This window comes from Acromyrmex echinatior, chromosome 15 (genome assembly GCF_024713525.1).
Source record: "Acromyrmex echinatior isolate Ae372 chromosome 15, ASM2471352v2, whole genome shotgun sequence".
In the NCBI taxonomy this organism is placed as follows: Eukaryota; Metazoa; Arthropoda; class Insecta; order Hymenoptera; family Formicidae; genus Acromyrmex; species Acromyrmex echinatior.
The window spans coordinates 6,714,655-6,735,296 of record NC_141866.1 but is presented as its reverse complement, the minus strand read 5'-3'; the positions used below and the strand labels follow the sequence as shown (position 1 = coordinate 6,735,296).

The following is a 20,642-nucleotide window of genomic DNA, read 5'->3' as shown; positions in this document are numbered from 1 at the left end:
ATTTCTTACATATATGTTTTTCGTGTTCTTCGTGATTCAACTAAGTTTTACTCTCTCGTCTGCAACGATATTGTGCTCGATCCTCGGAATGATTCTCACACTCGGTTTGGCGTTTTCTCATCGTGTAAGGTAATTTCGCCTTACATGAATTTCAATGATATAAATACAAGAATTATGATCCATGGAATACGTAAATTATTAAAATTATAATTAATTAAAAGTATCAAAATTCTATCTTGGAATTTTTTACTTTTATTATACCCTATAGTTTTATCTTCTTTTTATATTCTTTTATGACTTTATATGAACATTTGCACAGGTGTATCGTGTTTCTGTTGCTACCGCAATTCTTTTCTAAACGTGGTAGACAGGCCTTGATAGCCTATGCCTTTATTCTAACACTTACCGGACCGGCAAAGAATGTCTTGCATAATATTAGTGTCCTTTCGGAATCTTTAGCCTGTGGACAGGTAAGCTCTCACAGGTGAGTTCTCTTACATATTCTATTTATGTCTTTATATCTTTACACAATGTTAGATCCTTGAAACACACATCCTTGGTTCTATCCTTCGTTAGATCTTTTGTTTGACCGACAATGGCTTAAACATATCATCAATTCCGCAATCTTTCCGTTGCATTCTCGAATTCATAAAATTGATTATGTCTTTTGATTCGTCATCATTATTTGAAATTGTTATTATTAATATAATTTATAAAAATATACATATAGGAACAATTAAAGCAAGCCGTGAAGAATGTAGTTGATTTAGTAAAAGAACCCTTCTACGCTTTGAGAGACGCGATATCGAAAGTAATAAAGATGGTAAAGATGGTCATGAAGAAAATTAAGCAAACTCTCGTGGCTATCAAACGACTCGTACTAAGTATACGTGAGTCAACGTTTTTCCATTGGCTTTACGTATAATCGATCTTCGTAACTTTAAAAATGTATCTTTCAGTAAGAGTGATCACGTCGGTTTTCCAATGGCTGGGCAACGTTGTGAATATTTGCAACAAGAAGCTGGGTACGCCGTTCGACAGGTGTCAGAGAGTCTTTGAAGGTGCGGTAGATGACTGCAAGGCGAAACTCGGTCCCCTTTTCGGAGGGGTTTGCAATCTGACGTACGTCGTCGGTGCTTTGTGCTACGCAGTGAAACCTCTAGACTTCATCTGCATACTCGTATCTTATGTCGCCGATACTATAGTTAACGCTGTACAGGAAAGTATGTTGACGTTATAAACGTATAAAAGATTTTTAAGAGAAAAGACTTCATAAAATACTTTATAAAGGAAGCTTTATTACTAGAATAAATTTTTTTAAATTTCCAGACTCATGTAAATATCAACGATTTTTAAATTTATCGGAATACAATCTATTTACAATTTTAAATATTCATGAAACATTTAATCATAAGCATAAAACATTTTATAACTTTTTAAATAAAAAGAAAAAGTAAGAGAACTCTTTATATTAAAAATAAAATTTGCATTAAAGTCGATAAATGAGAGTACGGCGATTTATGAATTTAAAAATTTTTCCATCAGCATAATATTGCTAAGCTTTTATGTACTTCTTTCTGATTTAATATCTTTTGCTTACATAGAGATCAAAAGATTCACTCGCCACATAAAAGCGATGTTCTACGTTAAAGTGAAATTTTCGCATTCTTTCCATTTTGAGACGAACCAAACTAAAACCATCGAAGACGTATCAACTGGTATAATTACAGAGATACGAGAGAGGACCGATAGATTTTTAGCTGTATTTGATTGGATGAGTTTCGGGACCACTTTCTTTATTTTCTTCATGCTGCTAAGGTAAATTTTAAGGTGTCATTTTAATAATTGCAACCAAAATAATTTTGTATATTGAAATATTTTCTAAAGGATTTTGCGTTATCGGCATAAATGGCTGACGAGCGATCGTTTCGATAATCGCTACTTAACTGATGATCTGCGCACTATCGATCTAATAAGAACACGTCAGGATAAGGAAACCATTTTGCCGTTAAACCGCCGCGAAAGAAATCGATACATCCCATTGACGTCCGTCACTCTGATCAAAGTAGAAAAAATAAAGCTCGCGAAATCTGTAGTTTTTTTGGGCTTAACGACGTTTAAAATCTGCATTCATATGATGGCGGATTACAGTCTTTATTGGATTCTTAGCACTATCAGGTATCACGGACGGATTGAAACAAAGGTATTTTAATGAGACTAATATTGATTAATAAATAAAAATGTATTTATGCTTCAAGAATTTTTTTAGATCCTTTAATATTTAATTATTATCTTTTACGATAAATGTAACGATAAAAAGCTACTTTTAAATTAATTTAAAAATAGCTTTTAATAATAGTGAGTGAAAATTGATTGAGAAATGTTTAATATAAATAAGTGAAGAAAGTCATATTCGATTAAAATGGATCTTAGTATATAATTTATTTTTGTATGTATCTTATAATTTCCAGTTCAAGCATCATCAATTTATTCTATTGCTGATCAATTTATTTTAAAATTTATGATCGGCAATTAGAATTTCTGAAGAATTAAATTACAATTGACGTACATTTCGCTGACTGAGTTAATTGAATGTTCTGTTAGCTTACAACCGCAATTTTGTTATCGAGATTTGCGTGGAGTGCGGCGGTGAATATCGACAATCGGCGGTCGGATATATACCGCGGCGTAGAATAATCACGATGGAAGGTAATATAATGGCGGAACGTATATATCGATCTAGGTCCAACGACCCAATTTCGTGAGCGTCCATGTGTCTGGTGACGGCTATCTCGCCGACCTTTATCGAAGCATCGTGAAAGCCTTCACGCCACACGCGAAGGATATAGAGATCGATACGATACCCTGCCTCCCAGATCCCATCCCTCCAAATTTAGATCGGTATACGCAGATTGTGACGTTGATCGCCTTCTGCTGGATTATGGCGATATTTGAACCGTACGGATTACGATTGCGGCATGTCGTGATGTGCAAATATCACCCGGAAAGAGCAAAGCAAAGAGCTGCTTGGTTGTATAATCATATAATTAGGTAATGTATTTTCAATTAGCTAATGAAGTAATCGACCGGCTCATTGATATCAAAGTACTTTTAACAAAGTACTTTTAAAGTTTTATGTTGGTCGTTGCATAAAATATTATTAAAGGTTGATGTTGGTCTATTACATTAAAAGTACGTTGTACGCTTCGTCACTTTTAATTGAGTATTAAAATCTGACAGGATTAAAATAAAAAATATTAAAAAAACTCTCTTAATATTAAATTATATGAAAATAACGATGTTTCTTCCATCGTGCAATTTTTCATTCAGTTTTTTTCTTACTTTAATCGATATAAACTGCAAACTGCGTTTAGTTAATGAGTTCAATTCGTGCACAGATCGAGAGGAAGCTTTCTGAAATTTGCACGACGCCAGTTGCGCCGCAAGTTCGGCATGAGCGAGGGCGAGAGAATCGAGAGAGTCACGTTCAGAGAACGATGTCTGGCTATTTGCCCTTTCCTGAACAAATTGTTCCCTCAAAAGCAGAACGTGTGTCTCCTGTGCGGTTCCGTGGAACGTTCCGATCGGGAACCGCACATTAAATGTGCCACGCCAGGCTGCCTCGGTTTATTCTGCATCCAATGCTTCGCAGACTTGCAGAATCTCTGCACGATTTGCCGATCGCCTATCGAGTACGGCGATTTGTCGGATATTAGCGAGGAGCGGTAAGTTCTAATAATAAATGTTGCAAGAAAGTTTAGGAAATACGAGAATAAAAGTATTATGCAACATATTACAAGCAATGTATCACGTTTTAAAAAAAAAATATTTATATTTATAAATATTAGAAAAATAATTTATTGCTTTTCTAAATAATTATTCTTTACAAGAATTATACGTCAATTTAATTACAATTTAAAGGAATATTTACATCTTTACGAGTTCAAAATATATTATTAAAACTATGTAATATTGATTTATTATCTCGTTTTTAATCGAGTTAGAGATTCATCGGATGAGCAATTGATTGCAAGAAAGGAACCTATGCCAATAAGTACTTATGTCGATGAAAAAGAAGAACTAATTGAAGAAGAAAAACCAAAAGAAGAAGAACCAAAAGAAGAAGAAATAAAAGAAGAAAAACCAAAAGAAGTAGAAATAAAAGAAGAAATAGAAGAAGAAATACCGGAAAAAAGGGTACCAGAAGAAATAATACCGGAAGAAAAAGTGCCAGAGGAAAAAATACCGGAAAAAAGAATATCTGAAGAAATGAAAGAGGAAAGAATAGTTGTTGAAAAGAAAAATGTAGCAGTCCAAACGGACGATGATAGCAGTGAAAGTAGTTCTGAGTCGGTCTATAGTTATAGTATGTACATCACTTTTATGTTTCGCATATACTTTTACTACAATATATGCCTTCAAATGCACGCAATTTATTTCACAAATCATCCATAAAAAAAAAATAAATTCGAGTTAGTTAAAATAATAATTACATGTGTCAGCTTATCAAGAAGGATCGCGAGAGATCGAAGTCGAGCATCAGAAAATGCCATTCAAAGACATCGAAGCGCAGAAAATAAGAGAAGACGTTACGATTCAAGTGAGGCATTATAAACAAACAAATTTTATTAAAAATTTATATATATGTATATATAAACAATTTTTTGCGAAATTAACTTTAATAAACAAATAAACTTTTCGAATTATAATCTAATACTTGATATCATGATTTGTAGGTAAATAAATTATCAGTTTTTTTAGAAACTTAAAAAAGCTTAATTTTTTATGCTAATAAAAAAGCAAATTGGCTTCAATAATAGATGCCAATAATCAAGAACTGCTCAGTAGAAAAAATGTTTGATTTAGATTTTTAACGAGCCATTGGCGAAGGAAGTTACTTCGAGCAGCGAGGATCCAACGTCCTGTTTCGTGGTAAGAGCTCGTAGGAGGCTTCGTACCAGATTGAAAAGGAAATCCTGCTCTTCCCCGCGCAAGAACGATTCCAGCTCGTCTACGTCAATAGCGGACACCGAGTCTTGCGCTACACAAGAGCTAGATGAAGAAGAGGTAATTCACATTAAGATAGACGACAGCTCAAAGGAATTACTCTTAAAAGACGGTACTGCCAAAGCAAGAAAACGAAGTAGTCGCGTAGGAAGAATCCTTGCTGCACTCACAAAAATTTCTTGGCTCGGCAAAAGAACGGTAAAATAACATCGATATCTCGCTAGCATCTTTTTTTCATTTCATTTTTAATCAGTAATTTCTGCATCGATCATTTACAGTGAATTTTCGTTTCCTTTTAGACGACCGATAGCGACGGCAAATGGCGAATGAGAAAACCGTCTCTCCTAGATAGAATAGTACGGATGCTTTCTGGAAATCAATCTACCTCGCCTGTACAAACGTATCGACGAATTCGTACTACGAAAAAAGATGCGAAGCATAAGAGCTCTTCCTCCGTTTCCTCGTCTTCCACCGATGAAGAGAACGAACAGCACGCGCTCTTAAAGACGCACGATCGGCAAGTAAATTGTTTGCAAATCATTTCAGATCATGACGATTCCGAGGATAACATTTACAGCAGAAATTATGATTCGCATCGTGCACGACGCGGAACGATCTGTCGCCAACCAGATTCTCACGTGAGAGCTGACGATGTAAGACTGAGACACCCTCACGAGAAGAAATTTACGATGAAAAAGTTACCAAGGTATAGCAAAACTATATAGCTTAAATTAAATGTCACTAAACAATAAATATGAAATCTATAATATCGCTTCATCATTTATTACAATTAAAAAATTGTCATTTTTTAGTTGCTTGCAAAAAAGAGCTGAAAAGAAAGAAGATTACTTTAAAAGAACATACTTTTATTCCTTTGTAATCAGTTATTATATTAAAATTATACTTTAAAGTTAATATTACAAAATTTTAATAATTCAAAATATTTATTTTCTGAAAAAAACTTTGCTTGTTTTTAATTGTCATGTAGTAAACAAGCGATATATAGATATTTTTATAACGCTAATGTGCACAATGTAATCCATGTTATAGATATCTTCAGCCAATTTCGAAGGATACGGCATATTTCGAAGTGAACGAGATTAAAGATTCGCAATCGAAACGAGGATGTGTTCTTCCGACGGAACGTGTTAATATTTTATCAAATACCAGAATATTCGACAATCAAAAAATAGACAAATCAAACGTCACTAGTGATGATTACACTCAAGTATACTTATCATTTTCTACTTACTTCTGTAAAATTTTAATTCTCTGGTTAGCGTTGAGTATTAAAAAAATATTATATTTTAACAAAATTAAAATTATTATCTGATGAAAATAAGCAGTAATTTATTTACACATTTATTTAATATTTCTCAATTCTTATAATGTTATATTTATTTGTATTAATAAAAAATGGATTTATTTAGATTCCTTGTTCGTGCATGTCACAAACATCTTGCGATGTCAAAGATAGCATAAGTCAATCGGATGTGAGTGTTACAGAACAAACTAATGAAATGTCTAAAACAGACGCAATGTCGGAAACGAAATTCTTGACTACTGATTGGGAAAGATTAGATCAAAGTATCTTCTATTTTAAAATACACAAAAAAAAGAAGCATAATCAATCAAGCATATTTGTCTGATTTTCAGAAAAGAAAGCAGAAGAAATTGTCACTACGGAAGAAACATCGATAGATAGTGAAATAGAACAACAAAGAGGTAAAGCTCTAATCGAAAATAATCGAAGGGGATCGTTAGCGAAAAATAGCAAAACAATTGCGGAATTAAATAATTTTGCAGAAGAAATAGGTGTGAGAAAATACTTTGTCAAAAAAAAACAAACTGAAGAATTATCTAGCGAAAAAAAAGCCAGAAAAGAAGTAATAGCATCACCTTCGAAAGTAAATGAAAAAGCTCGATTGTACGATCCGTTGGCTAGTTCGGAGTTGTACAGCGTCACGTGCCAAGTAAAAAGACGCGAAAAACCTGCCATGGAAAAATTAACGAAGCAATCGGGAACGGTAGAAATACGTATTGACGATAGAAAGTCGGCGGAATTTGAAGAAGATATTGAAATGGAACAAAAAAGTGTTCAGGTTTCCGCGCATGAAACTAAAAAATCTGCACTCGAAAAAAGTATTCAAACGGATCTGCGAAAATCTGAAAAATACAAAAAGTGTGATAAGATGTTGCATATCGACACGCAATTTTCCAGAGCAGCTGACTTAGAAAAGAAAAAGAAAAAAGAAAACAGAAGACATGAAAAATGGATCGATAAATATAAACGTAAACAGAGGTAACGAAAAGAGAAAATGTAATGAAAGAAAAAATTTTTTTAAATTACTTAACGTATTTAATTATTTAATTTACTTAATCTATTATAAGAATACAATTTCATGTTATATATAGAGAACCTGATAGTAGTTCACCACGGAAAAAACAAAAATATTGCAATAAGCCAACATTGATTAAAGAAAAGCTTTATGATAGAAGAAAGCAAGGAATGATTTACAGCCGCGATATGCAAATTCATGGACATCCCAGGTAACATTCTCATGTTGTATTTTACATTTAAGTTTCTAAGATCAATGATTTGATAGTACACGACACGCGGAAGACTTTCTTTGTGTAAGTCGCACAGAATGCTGTGCTGATAGTATTCGAAGACGGAGAAGAATCGTTCCTCCGTTAAGATCATTAGCTGAATTAAGAGAAGATCGTCAAACTCAGTGTAATCTTCGCGACAGGGAAGATACTCAAAGCAGGAAAGATGATGCCTGCGATCTGAAGTCTGCAAACAAGCCAAAAGTCTGGTCTTGTCATGTTCAACCACAATTTACAGCATCTAAACAAATAGCTTGCTGTCAAGATTATCAACGGAAACTTTTGAGTTCATATAATAATGAGTATGTTTATATAGAAATTTTATCCTATTTTAGAGAAAATAGAAATATATTAAATAGGAATATTATAGAAAATATACAGAGTGAGGCAATAATTATTACAATCTTAAATATCTTCAAATTTATAAAATGCAGAAAAAGATTTGCGTAACCAAAATTGCAGGAGGCTATCATATGGCGATAATAATTTGTCGAGGTGAAGGTGCTTTGAAGGTCATCTTAATTTTTTAAATAAATTCGAAAATTTTTTTTTCCATAACATGATAGGGACGTTCAAAACAAGTCAGAACTTATAACCCAAGATTATCAGACAAGATTGAAAATTAAAAACGATAAAAAGTTTATCATAAACTTGCGTTTTTCTATATATATATATTGTATATTATGTAACATTTTATTTGTTATTTTATTATTAATTAGCATATTAAATGATGTTTGTAATATTTATAAAAGATGATGACTATTACTATCAATACAACATTGGATTTTTTTACTGTTTAGTCTTTAATAATCACTGATTAGTTTTTAATAATTTCAAAAGTTATCAACGCATAGGCTGCAATGATTCGTTGTTGCATCTTTTGAGATAGTTGGTTCTTCTTTATAAATTATATCTTTTATTGTCCCATAAAAAGTTCAGTGGTATCTGGTGAATGAGCTGGTCTATACGGTTCTCATGTCTATTCCAGCGATTTGCTGGAATTAAATTGATTAAATTTTTCATTAAATTTATTTCTTGTAATCAATGAAAAATGAGTCGAATATTCATCGTGCGGTACATTGTTCGTCCTGTGATTAAAGACAAGTTTTCTAATAAAAGACCGAATATATATCTAAGAAAAGTGATGTACTTGTTTCCATTTAGATGTCCGTCGATAAAATAAGGATTAATAATTTTGTTAGCTATGATATTCATAGTTCTTATTTCAAGACTGTCTTAAGTAATGTTTTAAGATGTTACCAACACGGTTTTATGATCGATTCATAACATATCTTGAGTCTGTACTTAAAATAATTTTAAAATATATAAGACTTATCTATATATATATAAGCCGATATTGCACCATATATATTTAGAGTGCTTCTGATATTTGATCTGCTGTAACTAATAAGAATATATTGTCCAGAAATGCAAATTAACATTCCTGTGATTAGTAAATACCTATTGTCTTATCAGTAACACGATATGAAAAATGAATAATTGTTCCGAATTTGATATTGAGCCCCTTAACAAAATTCAATACAATTCACAAAATTCATTTCATATAATGCTTCGTGAAGGTCGAGATAGTATAAAGGTGTAATTTGTAACGGTCCAAAATGTAGAATACATTCCTTAGACTAATAACAGTTTCTGGTTCAGTTTGTCGCAAACTAATGTGAGAATTTCGAGCCACTTTGCACAAGAATCCCAATTTCATTCCCTTCATAAGTTATTCGCTTTTCATGTTCACTTTTACTTTTATTTAAGCTACCATTTTGTTTAAGTTTATTGCATACATTTTTAAATGTTCAATGCGAACGTCGAGTACGATCAGAATAGCATTCAGCGATATAATTTTTTTTCGCATTAAATTTTGTTACATTCTCCATAAATGAGAATCTTATCAATTTGTTCTTGAAATGGATACATTTTGCACGATTGATTGATTTATTGCAATATGATAGCTCTCTTTATATCATGCAATTTGATTACACAGTTCTTTCTTCTGGATCTCATAGATCTGTAAAGATATATCTAAGATAGTAATAATCCCATCCTGTATATAGAAATATTTAAATAATTCAAATTTCATCCGCTACTTGTATTTATATATAACTCACAAAAATAAAATATTACAAATAAAGCAAGATTTTTAAAATAAAGTCTGATGATACATATACACATACATATATATATATATATATTTATTTAACTGGATAAAATATTTATTAAAATATTAATAAAGTTTAGAGTAAAAAAATTAAATCAGTTTTTTAAATTACAGTTTATCAGAAAAGAAATCACAGCATGTAAAAAAGAAGTACGATGTTAATGTACGTAAAACCAGATTAGAAGTACCTATGTTGAAGAAATATCTACCTGCGTATCAAACGCCAGGTTTAATAGAAGAGCTGAAAGAACACGATAGAATGAGATTAATTCAAGAACGAGAAGCTAGAAGATGGACGGCTTTGAGCGCTCTTCGAAATACGAAGGATTCTCTCTCGAGTACAAAATCGAAGGAGTGGGCATACGGTACTTCTGTAATGTGCGATGAAAGCGTTAGCAGACTAACTTCGGTAACAAAATTTATTTTAGCTCTTATTACCTATTATCTAAAAATTATCTAAGAATTCTTGAACTCTGTCGCATCTAGTAACATGCTAATTCAGCTTGATTAATTTCCCTGATTGAATCTTAATATACTTTGTTGCTATGTGATTGTTGGAAATGAAAAGTATTCTCAATGTGATTACGTAGCAACATGGTAGCTTAAGAATGAAAGGTTAAAGATATAGAATATCTCTTAGTTTCGATATGAATACATTCCAAGGTCTCCACAAGACTGACCGAGGGGAATACCCTTCCATATCAAGAAACGCAAACTTTCAAAGACGTGGTGCGAGAGTTTCGGAAGAAAGTGATGAAAACTGACAAGCCTCTAATATCTTTATCTCAGCGCGCAGACAAATGTAAAGATCTGAAACAATTATTTCCTCCGAAAAATGATCATGAAATTACGACGACGTCGAAGTTTAAGAAAGTAAACAAGTTTAAGGTAAATGAAACTTTATTCACGAGAAATTTAACCGGGATTAGGATGGTAAAAGTGAATTTATGCGTAAATTGCAGTTAACCACGGAAAATTCAGTTGCATGTTGGCTTTCAGTATGGAAGCTAAAACAATTTAAAATTAATTTATGCTGTTCCGGAATTTAATGCATATAAATGCTTTATGTTTCAATAAAATATAATTAGTGTTATAATTAATGTTCGTATGCAGCCAAAGTGTGATAAACGCGAAAGAGAAGAAGAGTATACTACAATATATGACGCAACTCAAAAATTTCAAAGTGAATCGTTTAGCGAGATCTCATCGGTTTGCAGTTACTGCGAACATCGTCGATTTGATGTTTCAACTTCGGCTGACGAAACCACAGATAATAATGTTGATATCTCATAAATATGTTTTAGCGCTATAAGAAAGAAGTTTTGTAATTAGTGTGTTAGTGATAAATATTATTTAAATGTTAAGATGGCTTTATCTGTGAAATTTTCTAAAATATGTAAATAATTAAAAGTCTAATTAAATTTTAGATATTGATAAGTTTAGCAGAATTTATAAGCTTAATTTATTTTGGAATGATATCAAATTAAAAAAATAATAATCACTTCTCTGATATCAAGTGTTTATCAAGTAGCGTTATGGAGCAACATATCAAATATTTAATAAAGTTGATAATAATATTAAAAAATCGCGTTATTCGCATTCACGTATTGTATACGAATGCAATTATTCACTTTATGTGCATAACTGGATAACATGAACTGCACTGAAGTTTGAAAACAAGTACAATGACTACCAGAATCAAAAGCAAACAACAGATTTCTTATCGTTGGTGTTAAATGCTATTACGACTAAATGATTAATTAATAAGCTCAATGAGTATGAGTCAAAGTTGTACTGTTTGAAAATCCATTTACTAACGCGGAACCTTCGAAGACGATCGTATATTTTTCACAGGCAAATTGAGAACGCTCGTAAATCACGAAGGATTCCGAAACTCGTGACCATCGGAAATGCGATCAACAAGCTACGTGAATAATGTATTGGTCGATTTCATGTGTATACATACCATCGAAACAAAAAAGAAAGATAAAATGGAAATCGAAGTCCTTAGAAATGAATAGCTTCCTTTTTCTGTATTTATTCTGTAGTTATTTTTGAATTGTATGTTTGATTATTGTCAGATTTATAAATGATTTTAACACTTAAAAATTTTGTTTGGAGAGATAACAATAGATGTGCTCTTCAAATTTGTTAATTTTTTAACAATGTATACATGTTATTAAGAATAATATTTTTATAGAATAATTAATTATGAGATTTCGGAACATAATAAAAAATTCATATTAATAATTCAATAATATCAACAATTCAATAATATCAATAATTTATCAATAAATAATCAGAATTAAAAGTTATTCAATACATAGAAGTGCGTTTCACTTAACGCTCGCAATGCTCGAAATTATTTCGTCCCTGCTATATACCAAATGTTAAACAAGGATAAATAATGTTCGTAATCGTCATAAGAAAAAAAAATAAAAGACGTACGAAAGTAACTTTCAACATTTTCTTTCATTACTATGTCAATATGACGTGATACTTAACCAAGTAACTCAAATTTTCAAGTATGAACGATTGTAGTTTTACGACGAAGAATGTAAGCATTTCTAAGAATTTAAAAAAATAAAAAGAACAGTGAGTTATATATTTGTGTAACAAAGCTGAAGGAAACATGCGTCACGAGAAACGATAATGGGGGGTAAGAAGCTTACACGGGCAGAAACGATTAGGGTTAAAAATCGAAGCGAGAGGAAAAGCAGTAGATTCTCAACCGACAGAGGATTTAAAGACTCAAGAGATAGAGCACGGTATTTTCCGCACAAAAGATACTTTTGCACAGTGCAAATGTAGCTTACCTCTTCCGCGACGTAAAGACCATCGGTTTTCCCCGTTGAGGATCAATACGTCGGTCTTCGCCGATCAGCCGAAAGTAGGAAGGAGAGAAACTCTGGAAGCTTTAACGTGGACGAAGAGAAGGGAGAGAATATCATGAAAGAACAAGAGCCGGAAAATAAGGCGGAAAATGATAACAGAATGCCGGAGGCGAATTGCGCGTGCACTTTGGAAACGTGCGGAGAGAAAAGGATCAAGCGAGATATTTGCATGGATATATTGGCGAAAAAGAAGGTACTCGCGCGCGATGAAGATACGAGTCCAACAAGGCTCAGTGAGATGATCAACAAAGAAATAAACGATTCCCTTAAACGGATCAATAATTCTATTAAAGATGCTATGAAAACTCTCGTGAAAAGCTCAATGGTACCTATAAGATGCAAGTATCCACAACATATCTTTAGAATTTTTCTCTAGATATTTCATATTTTTCGTAAAAATATAAAACTAAACACCAGTAGATTAAACAATGATGTCAAAAATATTTTCAGTTTTGTGTAATTTATTACTCCTTATAGAAAATAATTAAATAACAAGATAAAATTTTGGTAAATAAACTTCTTTGAAACAGGAAGAGAAACAGTTGATCTTGCCCTGTTCAAAGGAACCTAAAGGAATATCCGATGCAAGTCGATCTCGCGCATTAGAAGAACGTTGCAAGGAATCACTCAACGTTTGCACCAATCGACAAACTACATGCCATGTTTCACGGCAGCGTGATAAATTATCCACGCATGACAGTTCATATTTGTGCAAAAAAATGCATGAGAACGCAATACCATTACTAGCACAAAATAAAGTTAACGGTGAAAGAAAGAGTAAAAAGTATTCGAAATCAGCGAATAATGTGAACACCGATAATCGCAGAATGACTGGGAATGTCAATATCTATATTTGCTCGGAGACTAATGACAGTAACCAGGTAAGTTATCAAATAATCTTTTTTATCCAATATAAAACGTATAATTCAGATTTCAAAATACATTAATGGATTAATATTTTGTTTAAAGACACATTTATATTATGCTTACCATTATGAATACATTATGTATAATTATAAATAATTTAAGTATTTACATTAATAAACCAATACGGATAATGATGGTACCATGAAAAAAGTGAAAGCTAATAAATATTAATGCTGGAATTAATTATTTTGTCATTATGTCCATATAATATCGTACTATAATTATTTCAATGATATATTATAAACTAGAAATAATTATTAATTTATCTGATTATTAAAATATAATATCTAATTATAACTGGTTGTGTTCGAAAAGGGAAGAAAAAAATTAAGACCTCCTTACACAGATACAAGCTCTAATACAATTACCGAATCCAATTCGAGAAGCGCTAGCGCTAGCAGTGCTTCATCATGTAAGCTCATAAACAGGATAAAAGAGAAACAGAAGAAATTGCTAGTGCAGCGGTTGCCTAATTTTATTCATGAGAAGAGTGACGATAACGAAACATTACAGCACAGGATCAGCAGGAAGGAATTGAGCGAAGCCAACAGCAAGGAAGAAACAGATGTCAACGACGAATACGTCCGATGCAAGGGCGCTATCTCATCGACCAAAGACGATTACTACTGTAAAGATATGGATAACATAGATCTTCAACAGGACTCGTCGTACTTAACGGTTCCGTGTTCGAGTTTCAGCGCGTGTAACAATAAACATCCAGAGTCTTGGATGACCACGTATCCTTCAGAACCAAAAGCCAAGCTAGACGACAATGATGTCTTCGTGTCAAGAGCGATTTGTACTGATGTGGAACAAAGGAATTATCGCAAAAATAACGATCGTAATAATAATGTTCGCGGAAACGATAGCGAATGCACCATGTGTCATGCGGTCGATGGTAGCAGGTGGTTACCGAAATCGATCTACACGGAGTGCGCGTTCGGCGAGGAACCTAGAGAGTATTTCGCAGATGGTTGTAAATATCGAAATAAAATATTCCAGGATTCATCAATAAATCGCAATGATATACGGAAGAGGCAGACAGGATATAAACGCTTGCAACAATCTCTCGGAAGTTGCCAAAGGGAGATAATAGCTCGACGATGGTCCACGTGTAGTTGTATTGCGGAGGAGGATGAAGATTATTGCAAGAACATTGAGAGAGACAAGAAAGAGCTCTCTCAAAATGTGTGCAATGTCGCAGAGAGTCTAGAAAAAATATCCATTTGTCGAACACCTAGAAAATTAGTCAAAAGTGTAACTGTATGCGAGACGTCACCTGACGATGGGAAATGTTTTGAAAAATCACGAACATGTAAGAAGGAAGAGGAACATTTGAGTGTGTGTGAAACAAGATTTGGAAATTCGGTCGAACCTTCGAAAGTAACAACAGTCTGCCAGGAATTCGTTACCGAAGAGCATCCGGAAGATATCACAGTTTGCAAGACAGCATTTAGAGAACCGAATGGGCTCCCGGAAGAAGCAATAGTTTACAAGACGGAACATTCTGACTCCGAAGATACTCTAAAGGAAACAATTTGTAAGGAGATTCTCGATTCAAACTTTGCCAACCAAGACGTTGTTAACAGAGCATCCCTAAACGATGTAAAGGATAAACTTGTGGAAGAAAGTACAACTAGCTCAAACTTAAATAGTCCGAAAAAAAATGCTGGCAATAAAAGGATGGTAAAACCAAATAATAAATATGATGTTGCTAATAGTTGTTGTACGGGACAACAATTTACTAATGAACAAATAAACAAAATGATGAATGATGGATCGAAAAACGTACCTCGTGTTCCTATTGAATCAATTAAAGACTCTAAACCATTGTCAAAAAATGTTTATTCTACATTACCACGCGCGCAGTTTTATAATCGCTCGAATCTTGTATCTAATTCCAGTATAAAGAAAACATCGAAATCTCATATTAATCAGCGAAGAATGCAATCGCTTAATCGATCAATGAGGAATCACTTTCAACAATCGAATAATCCTACGCAAAACTTGATATCAAATAAAAATAATCAACAAGAAAAAAAAATATTGGAAAACTCGCAAGAAAAAGAAGAGAAGCAAGATATTTCGAAAGAAATGAAAACGATTGAGGACAATCAGAGAAAGTCACTTTTACATCGACAATTAAAAAAATTGATCGATGTAATTAAACGTGGTAAGACATTTATTACAGACAGAATAGAAACAGGAAAAATTGAAGCAAAGGAAACAATTGCTGATGGTGAAAGAGATGTTGAACAATCAGAAATTGCTTCGAAAATTGAGGATAAACTCAATGATACAAAAGATCAGCGAGAGATTATTAAAACAGTGACTATATCAATGAAACCACTACAAACAGAGATTGCAGATAAAGGTATATTATAAATTAATTCATCTTATTCTTAATTATCTTAATCTTTAGACAGGAGGATCTTACCTTAATCTTTAGGAGGATCTATTTTTCAAACCTTACAACTTTTCTTGAGATAAGATTTATTGTAATTTATTTTTTTTTTCATTGTATTTCTTGTTTTAAAATATGACACTATTTTAGTATCATTATAATAGTTTTCTTGTCTTGTAAAGCTTAATTATATAAAGCTTTCAGAATTATTTCCATAAATTTTCTGCAATATTTATTTAAATTGAAATATAAGTATTACATAATAATATAATAGCATTTGTTTAATATGGATAAAAATTATTGTTAGCCAATTTGATGCGGCATTACATTAATTTTATATATATATTCATAGAAATTAGAAAAATTTTTGTAAGACCAAAACCAATCACGCTAGTAATCGATTTTATAATTTTTGAAAAAGAAAAAAAGATGGATATTCAAAGAACAGACCAGACAATGCCTAAATTACTACGTGTCATCGCGGCGAAGAGATCGCATGTTCTACCAATTGTAGTGACAACTGATTCTAAACCCCAACAGCCTGAAGTACTATCTGTTCCTGCTAAAAAAATTACAACTCGTGTCAACCAAGAGAAACTCTCAGAAGAAAAAGTAACTTTGCAGGAACATAGTCCCGTGAAAGTTACGAAAGAAATAAAAGCGGATGTTGTAATTATGCCTGAAATGAGTGTTACCACAGTCGAAGATGCTCCAAAAGATGTTGCTGATAAAAATACAGTTTCCCGAGATATTCTGAATGATACAACAAAAATTTATGTCGCTTGCCCGCAGAAAAAAGTAGAAGAAAAATTACAAAGACTTATTCTTTGTAAATGCAGTCTACCTTCTGATTCGAATGGTTGTTTGTGCTCGATTGCCAAGTATATGAAAGACCGTGTGCCTTGTTGTCTGCAGAAGAAATCGGAAGAGGAACCGCAAAAATCTGCCCTTTGTACACGCGAATTACTTTCCAATTCGAATAATTATTTATATTCCATTGTTAAATGCACAAAGTGCAATAATATTATTGATAATTGTCCTTGCAAAGATAATAGATTTGAACAAAACAAAATTTACTGTGCATATTGTCGTTTATCAACTATGCAATGTAGCTGTACATTAAATCTAAAAAATTGCTTGAAGACTGATAAACCAAAATTTCATGGTACATCATCTTCAAAGATCAGCTCCCAAATCTGCACAAATTATTGTATAAAAAAGCGGAAAGAACGCAAGTGCAGAAAGACCGCGGTCTGTTGCCATTCTCACGAAGAATGTAAATGTAAATGGTGTGCAACGCGCGGTGATTTTTCAAGAATTATTGATAAATGCAAGTAAGAGATATAATAAAATGGTATATATTATTTTAGATAAATACGTTTATTAAATATTAATTAGTGAATATTTATTAATTAGATATTTCGATATAGTTTTTAATTATAATTCCGAGACAAAAAAACAATACTCAGATATACATATTTTTATAAATCTTTCGGTCACGATTTCCTGAAATATTTGACAGGTGTGGGTCACAAGAAAGGTGCAGTAACTGCGGTAAACTAAGAAATCAATGTTACTGTAATACATTGACTTTAGTAAAGTGCCATAAGAACAAGAAAACCGGCAACCGCAAGAGGACAATGATTTGTCTATACTGTGATAACCCTCGAGACAAATGCACATGCAGAGCACCAATCGGAAAGTGCTTGTATTGCGGATTGCCATCAGATGTTTGCAACTGTCAAGGTGACAAGGGTCACGTTCGTGATTCTGAACGGATTGCTAAAAGATCGAATGAGAATCGAACGATTTGCGTCACCAGTTGGAAACCGAAGAGGGAAATCAGACAATATTTCGAAAGAAACTATAAAGATTTCGAGCCGTATTCCACTAAAGAATGTCAGTGCTGCAAAAAATCAAAACGACAACGTCCTGAGGAACTACCTTATCAACGACTAAATGCTTTCTCAGAAGTGATAAATGAACTGCAACAGAAGATGAGCGAATCTGTATGCTGCGCACGATGCTGGAGAAATCCTTGTTGTTGTGGATTACCGGTCGATCAAGATAAGAGAAAGGAAGAAAGGAAAGCCAAAAATCATCTCAAGTATATAAAAGAATCTTTTTTTGACAAGATTTCTTTTTCATTTATTTACATAATACTAAAAATAAACTTTTATATGGAGTCTTGTATAAGTTTCATGCTACATGAGTACTCAGACGGTATCCATCATAGAATTTCATGCCGTTAGATTTTAAATGGTTCTTCATTATTTCTTATCCTTCAAGATTGTCTTCAAATTATTATTTTAATAATTAGACTTAGCAGTAGTTTGACTAACGGTCAACGTTCTAAATAATTCCCCTATATTCTCTTTCTTCTACTGAGTGGGTCAAAAGTATCGAATCGATAAAATATCTAAAAATAATTTAATGCTTACGAACTTAAACTTCTTAATATTAATTATTATAAATAAAGTAAATCAATGATTTTTTAATGTAAAATGATTATTTAAAATTAAAATTTTCCAAATAATGCATATTCAGAGCTATCTGATGATATTTAAGTGAAAACCATCAAAATTTTAAGTAGTACGTTTAAGTATATACTTGAATTAACATAAAAGTGATATATCTTGATTTAAGCAAGTTATTCTATTATAGTATAAACATCTTAACAAGTAGCAAATAATTGTTTAAAACTTTTCTGCAGTTAACTTATTTATTATATTAAACTTTTGTGCTAAATTATTCTTGTATCTACCATTGCTTAGTCACACCAAAATAGAAAAGTCATCTGAAAGCAAGTCATCAAATAATTACCAGAATCGAAATTCCAGAAACGAGCGTAAAAGCACTGAAAAATTGATATCATTTCGACATATTGGTTGCGTTTGTAAATTAACACCGTGCAGATACAAGAAAGACAAATCCAATTGTAAGAGACCGCTGGCAAAATGTTATTACTGCAAGAGTTTGCCTTGCACGTAAGTAAAACAAATTACATTTAGGATTTTAATTGCAAACTTTTTTTTACATGGCATTGTCAGTATCTAATTTATATCGGCACCGTTTGAACGCTAGAGATTTTGTAAATAAGCGAATGTTACTCTTACGCTTTGTTTCATCAGGGCCTTTATTCTTGAAAAGAAACGTAGAAAAATAGGGAAATATGTTACACTTATTGTCAGTATTTTACTAATATTTTTCGTATACCTACGTATTTTTCTTTTTAAGAATAGCCTAGGCCTAAGGCCCGTATATGTATGACCCTTCTTATTGTTGCTTTCTTTATTGTATTCTTTGTTGCAGTTGCATTACTGTAAAATAATTAAAGCCATGCAGGTACTCATTCGATGATTCACCGCAATGAAAGCAAAGACGAAAAGAATTTTACTAATTCAAGAAATAGATACAGGAAAATAAATGACGTTTAATTATATAGTACTTGTAATCGTTGGTGAACCAAATAACAAGTAAATATAACAGCGGTGTATAGTTGCATAAAATTCACGTATTTAAAAGACAAAAGAATAATAAAAATATTTTAGTTAATATTTTTATGTCAATAATATATATTACTTAGGATATTCTAGTTTTATCTTCATTAATTATTCTCGATTTAATTTTTATATTTTATTAAATATTTTATTAAATATTTTATTATTATAAATATTTTACGAAATAAATAACATGTCATAAATAAATTATTCATGCTCGATTTTACAACTAATAAAACGGAAAATTTGCAAATATTATTCGCGACTTTCGTTAAAAATATCTTTTTTATTAATTTTATAGCATTAACAATTCTGGACTAACAAATCCTGGATTAACTCATGAATATAATTTCTGGCGTATGTATGGCAAATATTTTTTTTATGTGCTCCAAATAACAAAGCTAATCTGTGGCATACAAAATTATTTTTATGATTTAAACGAATTATATGCACAATATTTCAACGAATAAATTGATCATAATTATACGTACATAATTATAAATACAGTTTATATTTATGTTGCTAAAATAATTAGGATATTTTTATGATTTCTAATTTCATAATGTTTTTGAATAATACAGATTGTTAACTAAGACTAGTAATATTTCATAAGAAAATCATAAGAGAGATAAGAGAACTCAGCTCTCTATATGTGTGTGTGTGTGTGTGTGTGTGTGTGTGTGCGCGCGCGCGCGCGCGTGCGTGCATGCGTGCGTGCGTGCGTGCGTGGGTGGTCTGTGTGTGTGTGTGTATACATATATCTTGTACACATACTTTGTATATTGAAAAGAATGTAAATAGCCTCGAAACTCAAGAAAACAAATTAGCGCCATCTTAATAATTATCATATGACGCGATAACAATTGATAAATACCGAAATTTGAGTAATAACGTATTTCACATATTTTTCTGATATTTTATAACTCGAGTCATCTAAAATATTCGATAAATATATATACGTATTTATTATACTTCTTTTTATATACTTATTTATAATATCTAATTTCTTTTAGATTGTTTATAATAATATTATTATTCACATAATATCTTGAATTATTCTTAGCCTTATATTATATTATTTAATTTATATAATACTTCTCTTTATTTTTTTTTTTTTTAAGACATAC

The 20,642-nt window shown here is 32.0% G+C and overlaps 2 protein-coding genes across 2 annotated transcripts; both read left to right on the top strand.

The window, feature by feature from the left end:
* Positions 1-501: 501 nt before the first annotated feature.
* On the top strand, positions 502-13,311 carry LOC105153044 (uncharacterized). The gene is made up of 18 exons (XM_087414176.1): positions 502-890; positions 960-1,223; positions 1,605-1,818; positions 1,888-2,203; positions 2,744-3,051; positions 3,399-3,725; positions 4,005-4,366; positions 4,503-4,600; positions 4,867-5,205; positions 5,307-5,713; positions 6,058-6,235; positions 6,438-6,594; positions 6,664-7,309; positions 7,423-7,557; positions 7,614-7,919; positions 9,905-10,199; positions 10,454-10,678; positions 10,904-13,311. The coding sequence occupies exons 1-18, from the start codon at positions 821-823 to the stop codon at positions 11,081-11,083; spliced, it is 4,827 nt and encodes a 1,608-aa protein (XP_087270302.1). The 5' UTR covers positions 502-820; the 3' UTR covers positions 11,084-13,311.
* On the top strand, positions 12,443-20,467 carry LOC105153024 (uncharacterized). Its single transcript, XM_087414094.1, has 8 exons — positions 12,443-12,558; positions 12,625-13,009; positions 13,215-13,565; positions 13,927-15,985; positions 16,437-17,349; positions 17,538-18,122; positions 18,856-19,002; positions 19,328-20,467. The coding sequence occupies exons 1-8, from the start codon at positions 12,443-12,445 to the stop codon at positions 19,344-19,346; spliced, it is 4,575 nt and encodes a 1,524-aa protein (XP_087270220.1). The 3' UTR covers positions 19,347-20,467.
* Positions 20,468-20,642: the final 175 nt, after the last annotated feature.

Excerpts from the sequence above, each read along its gene's own strand:
- LOC105153044 (XM_087414176.1), top strand. The coding sequence starts at position 821 with ATGGTAAAGATGGTCATGAAGAAAATTAAGCAAACTCTCGTGGCTATC. Across the intron at positions 6,595-6,663 it reads TTGGGAAAGATTAGATCAAA|AAAAGAAAGCAGAAGAAATT; the intron begins GTATCTTCTATT and ends TCTGATTTTCAG. Across the intron at positions 7,558-7,613 it reads CAAATTCATGGACATCCCAG|TACACGACACGCGGAAGACT; the intron begins GTAACATTCTCA and ends ATGATTTGATAG.
- LOC105153024 (XM_087414094.1), top strand. The coding sequence starts at position 12,443 with ATGGGGGGTAAGAAGCTTACACGGGCAGAAACGATTAGGGTTAAAAAT. Across the intron at positions 15,986-16,436 it reads AACAGAGATTGCAGATAAAG|AAAAAAAGATGGATATTCAA; the intron begins GTATATTATAAA and ends TTTTTGAAAAAG. Across the intron at positions 18,123-18,855 it reads AAAGCCAAAAATCATCTCAA|AAACGAGCGTAAAAGCACTG; the intron begins GTATATAAAAGA and ends TCGAAATTCCAG.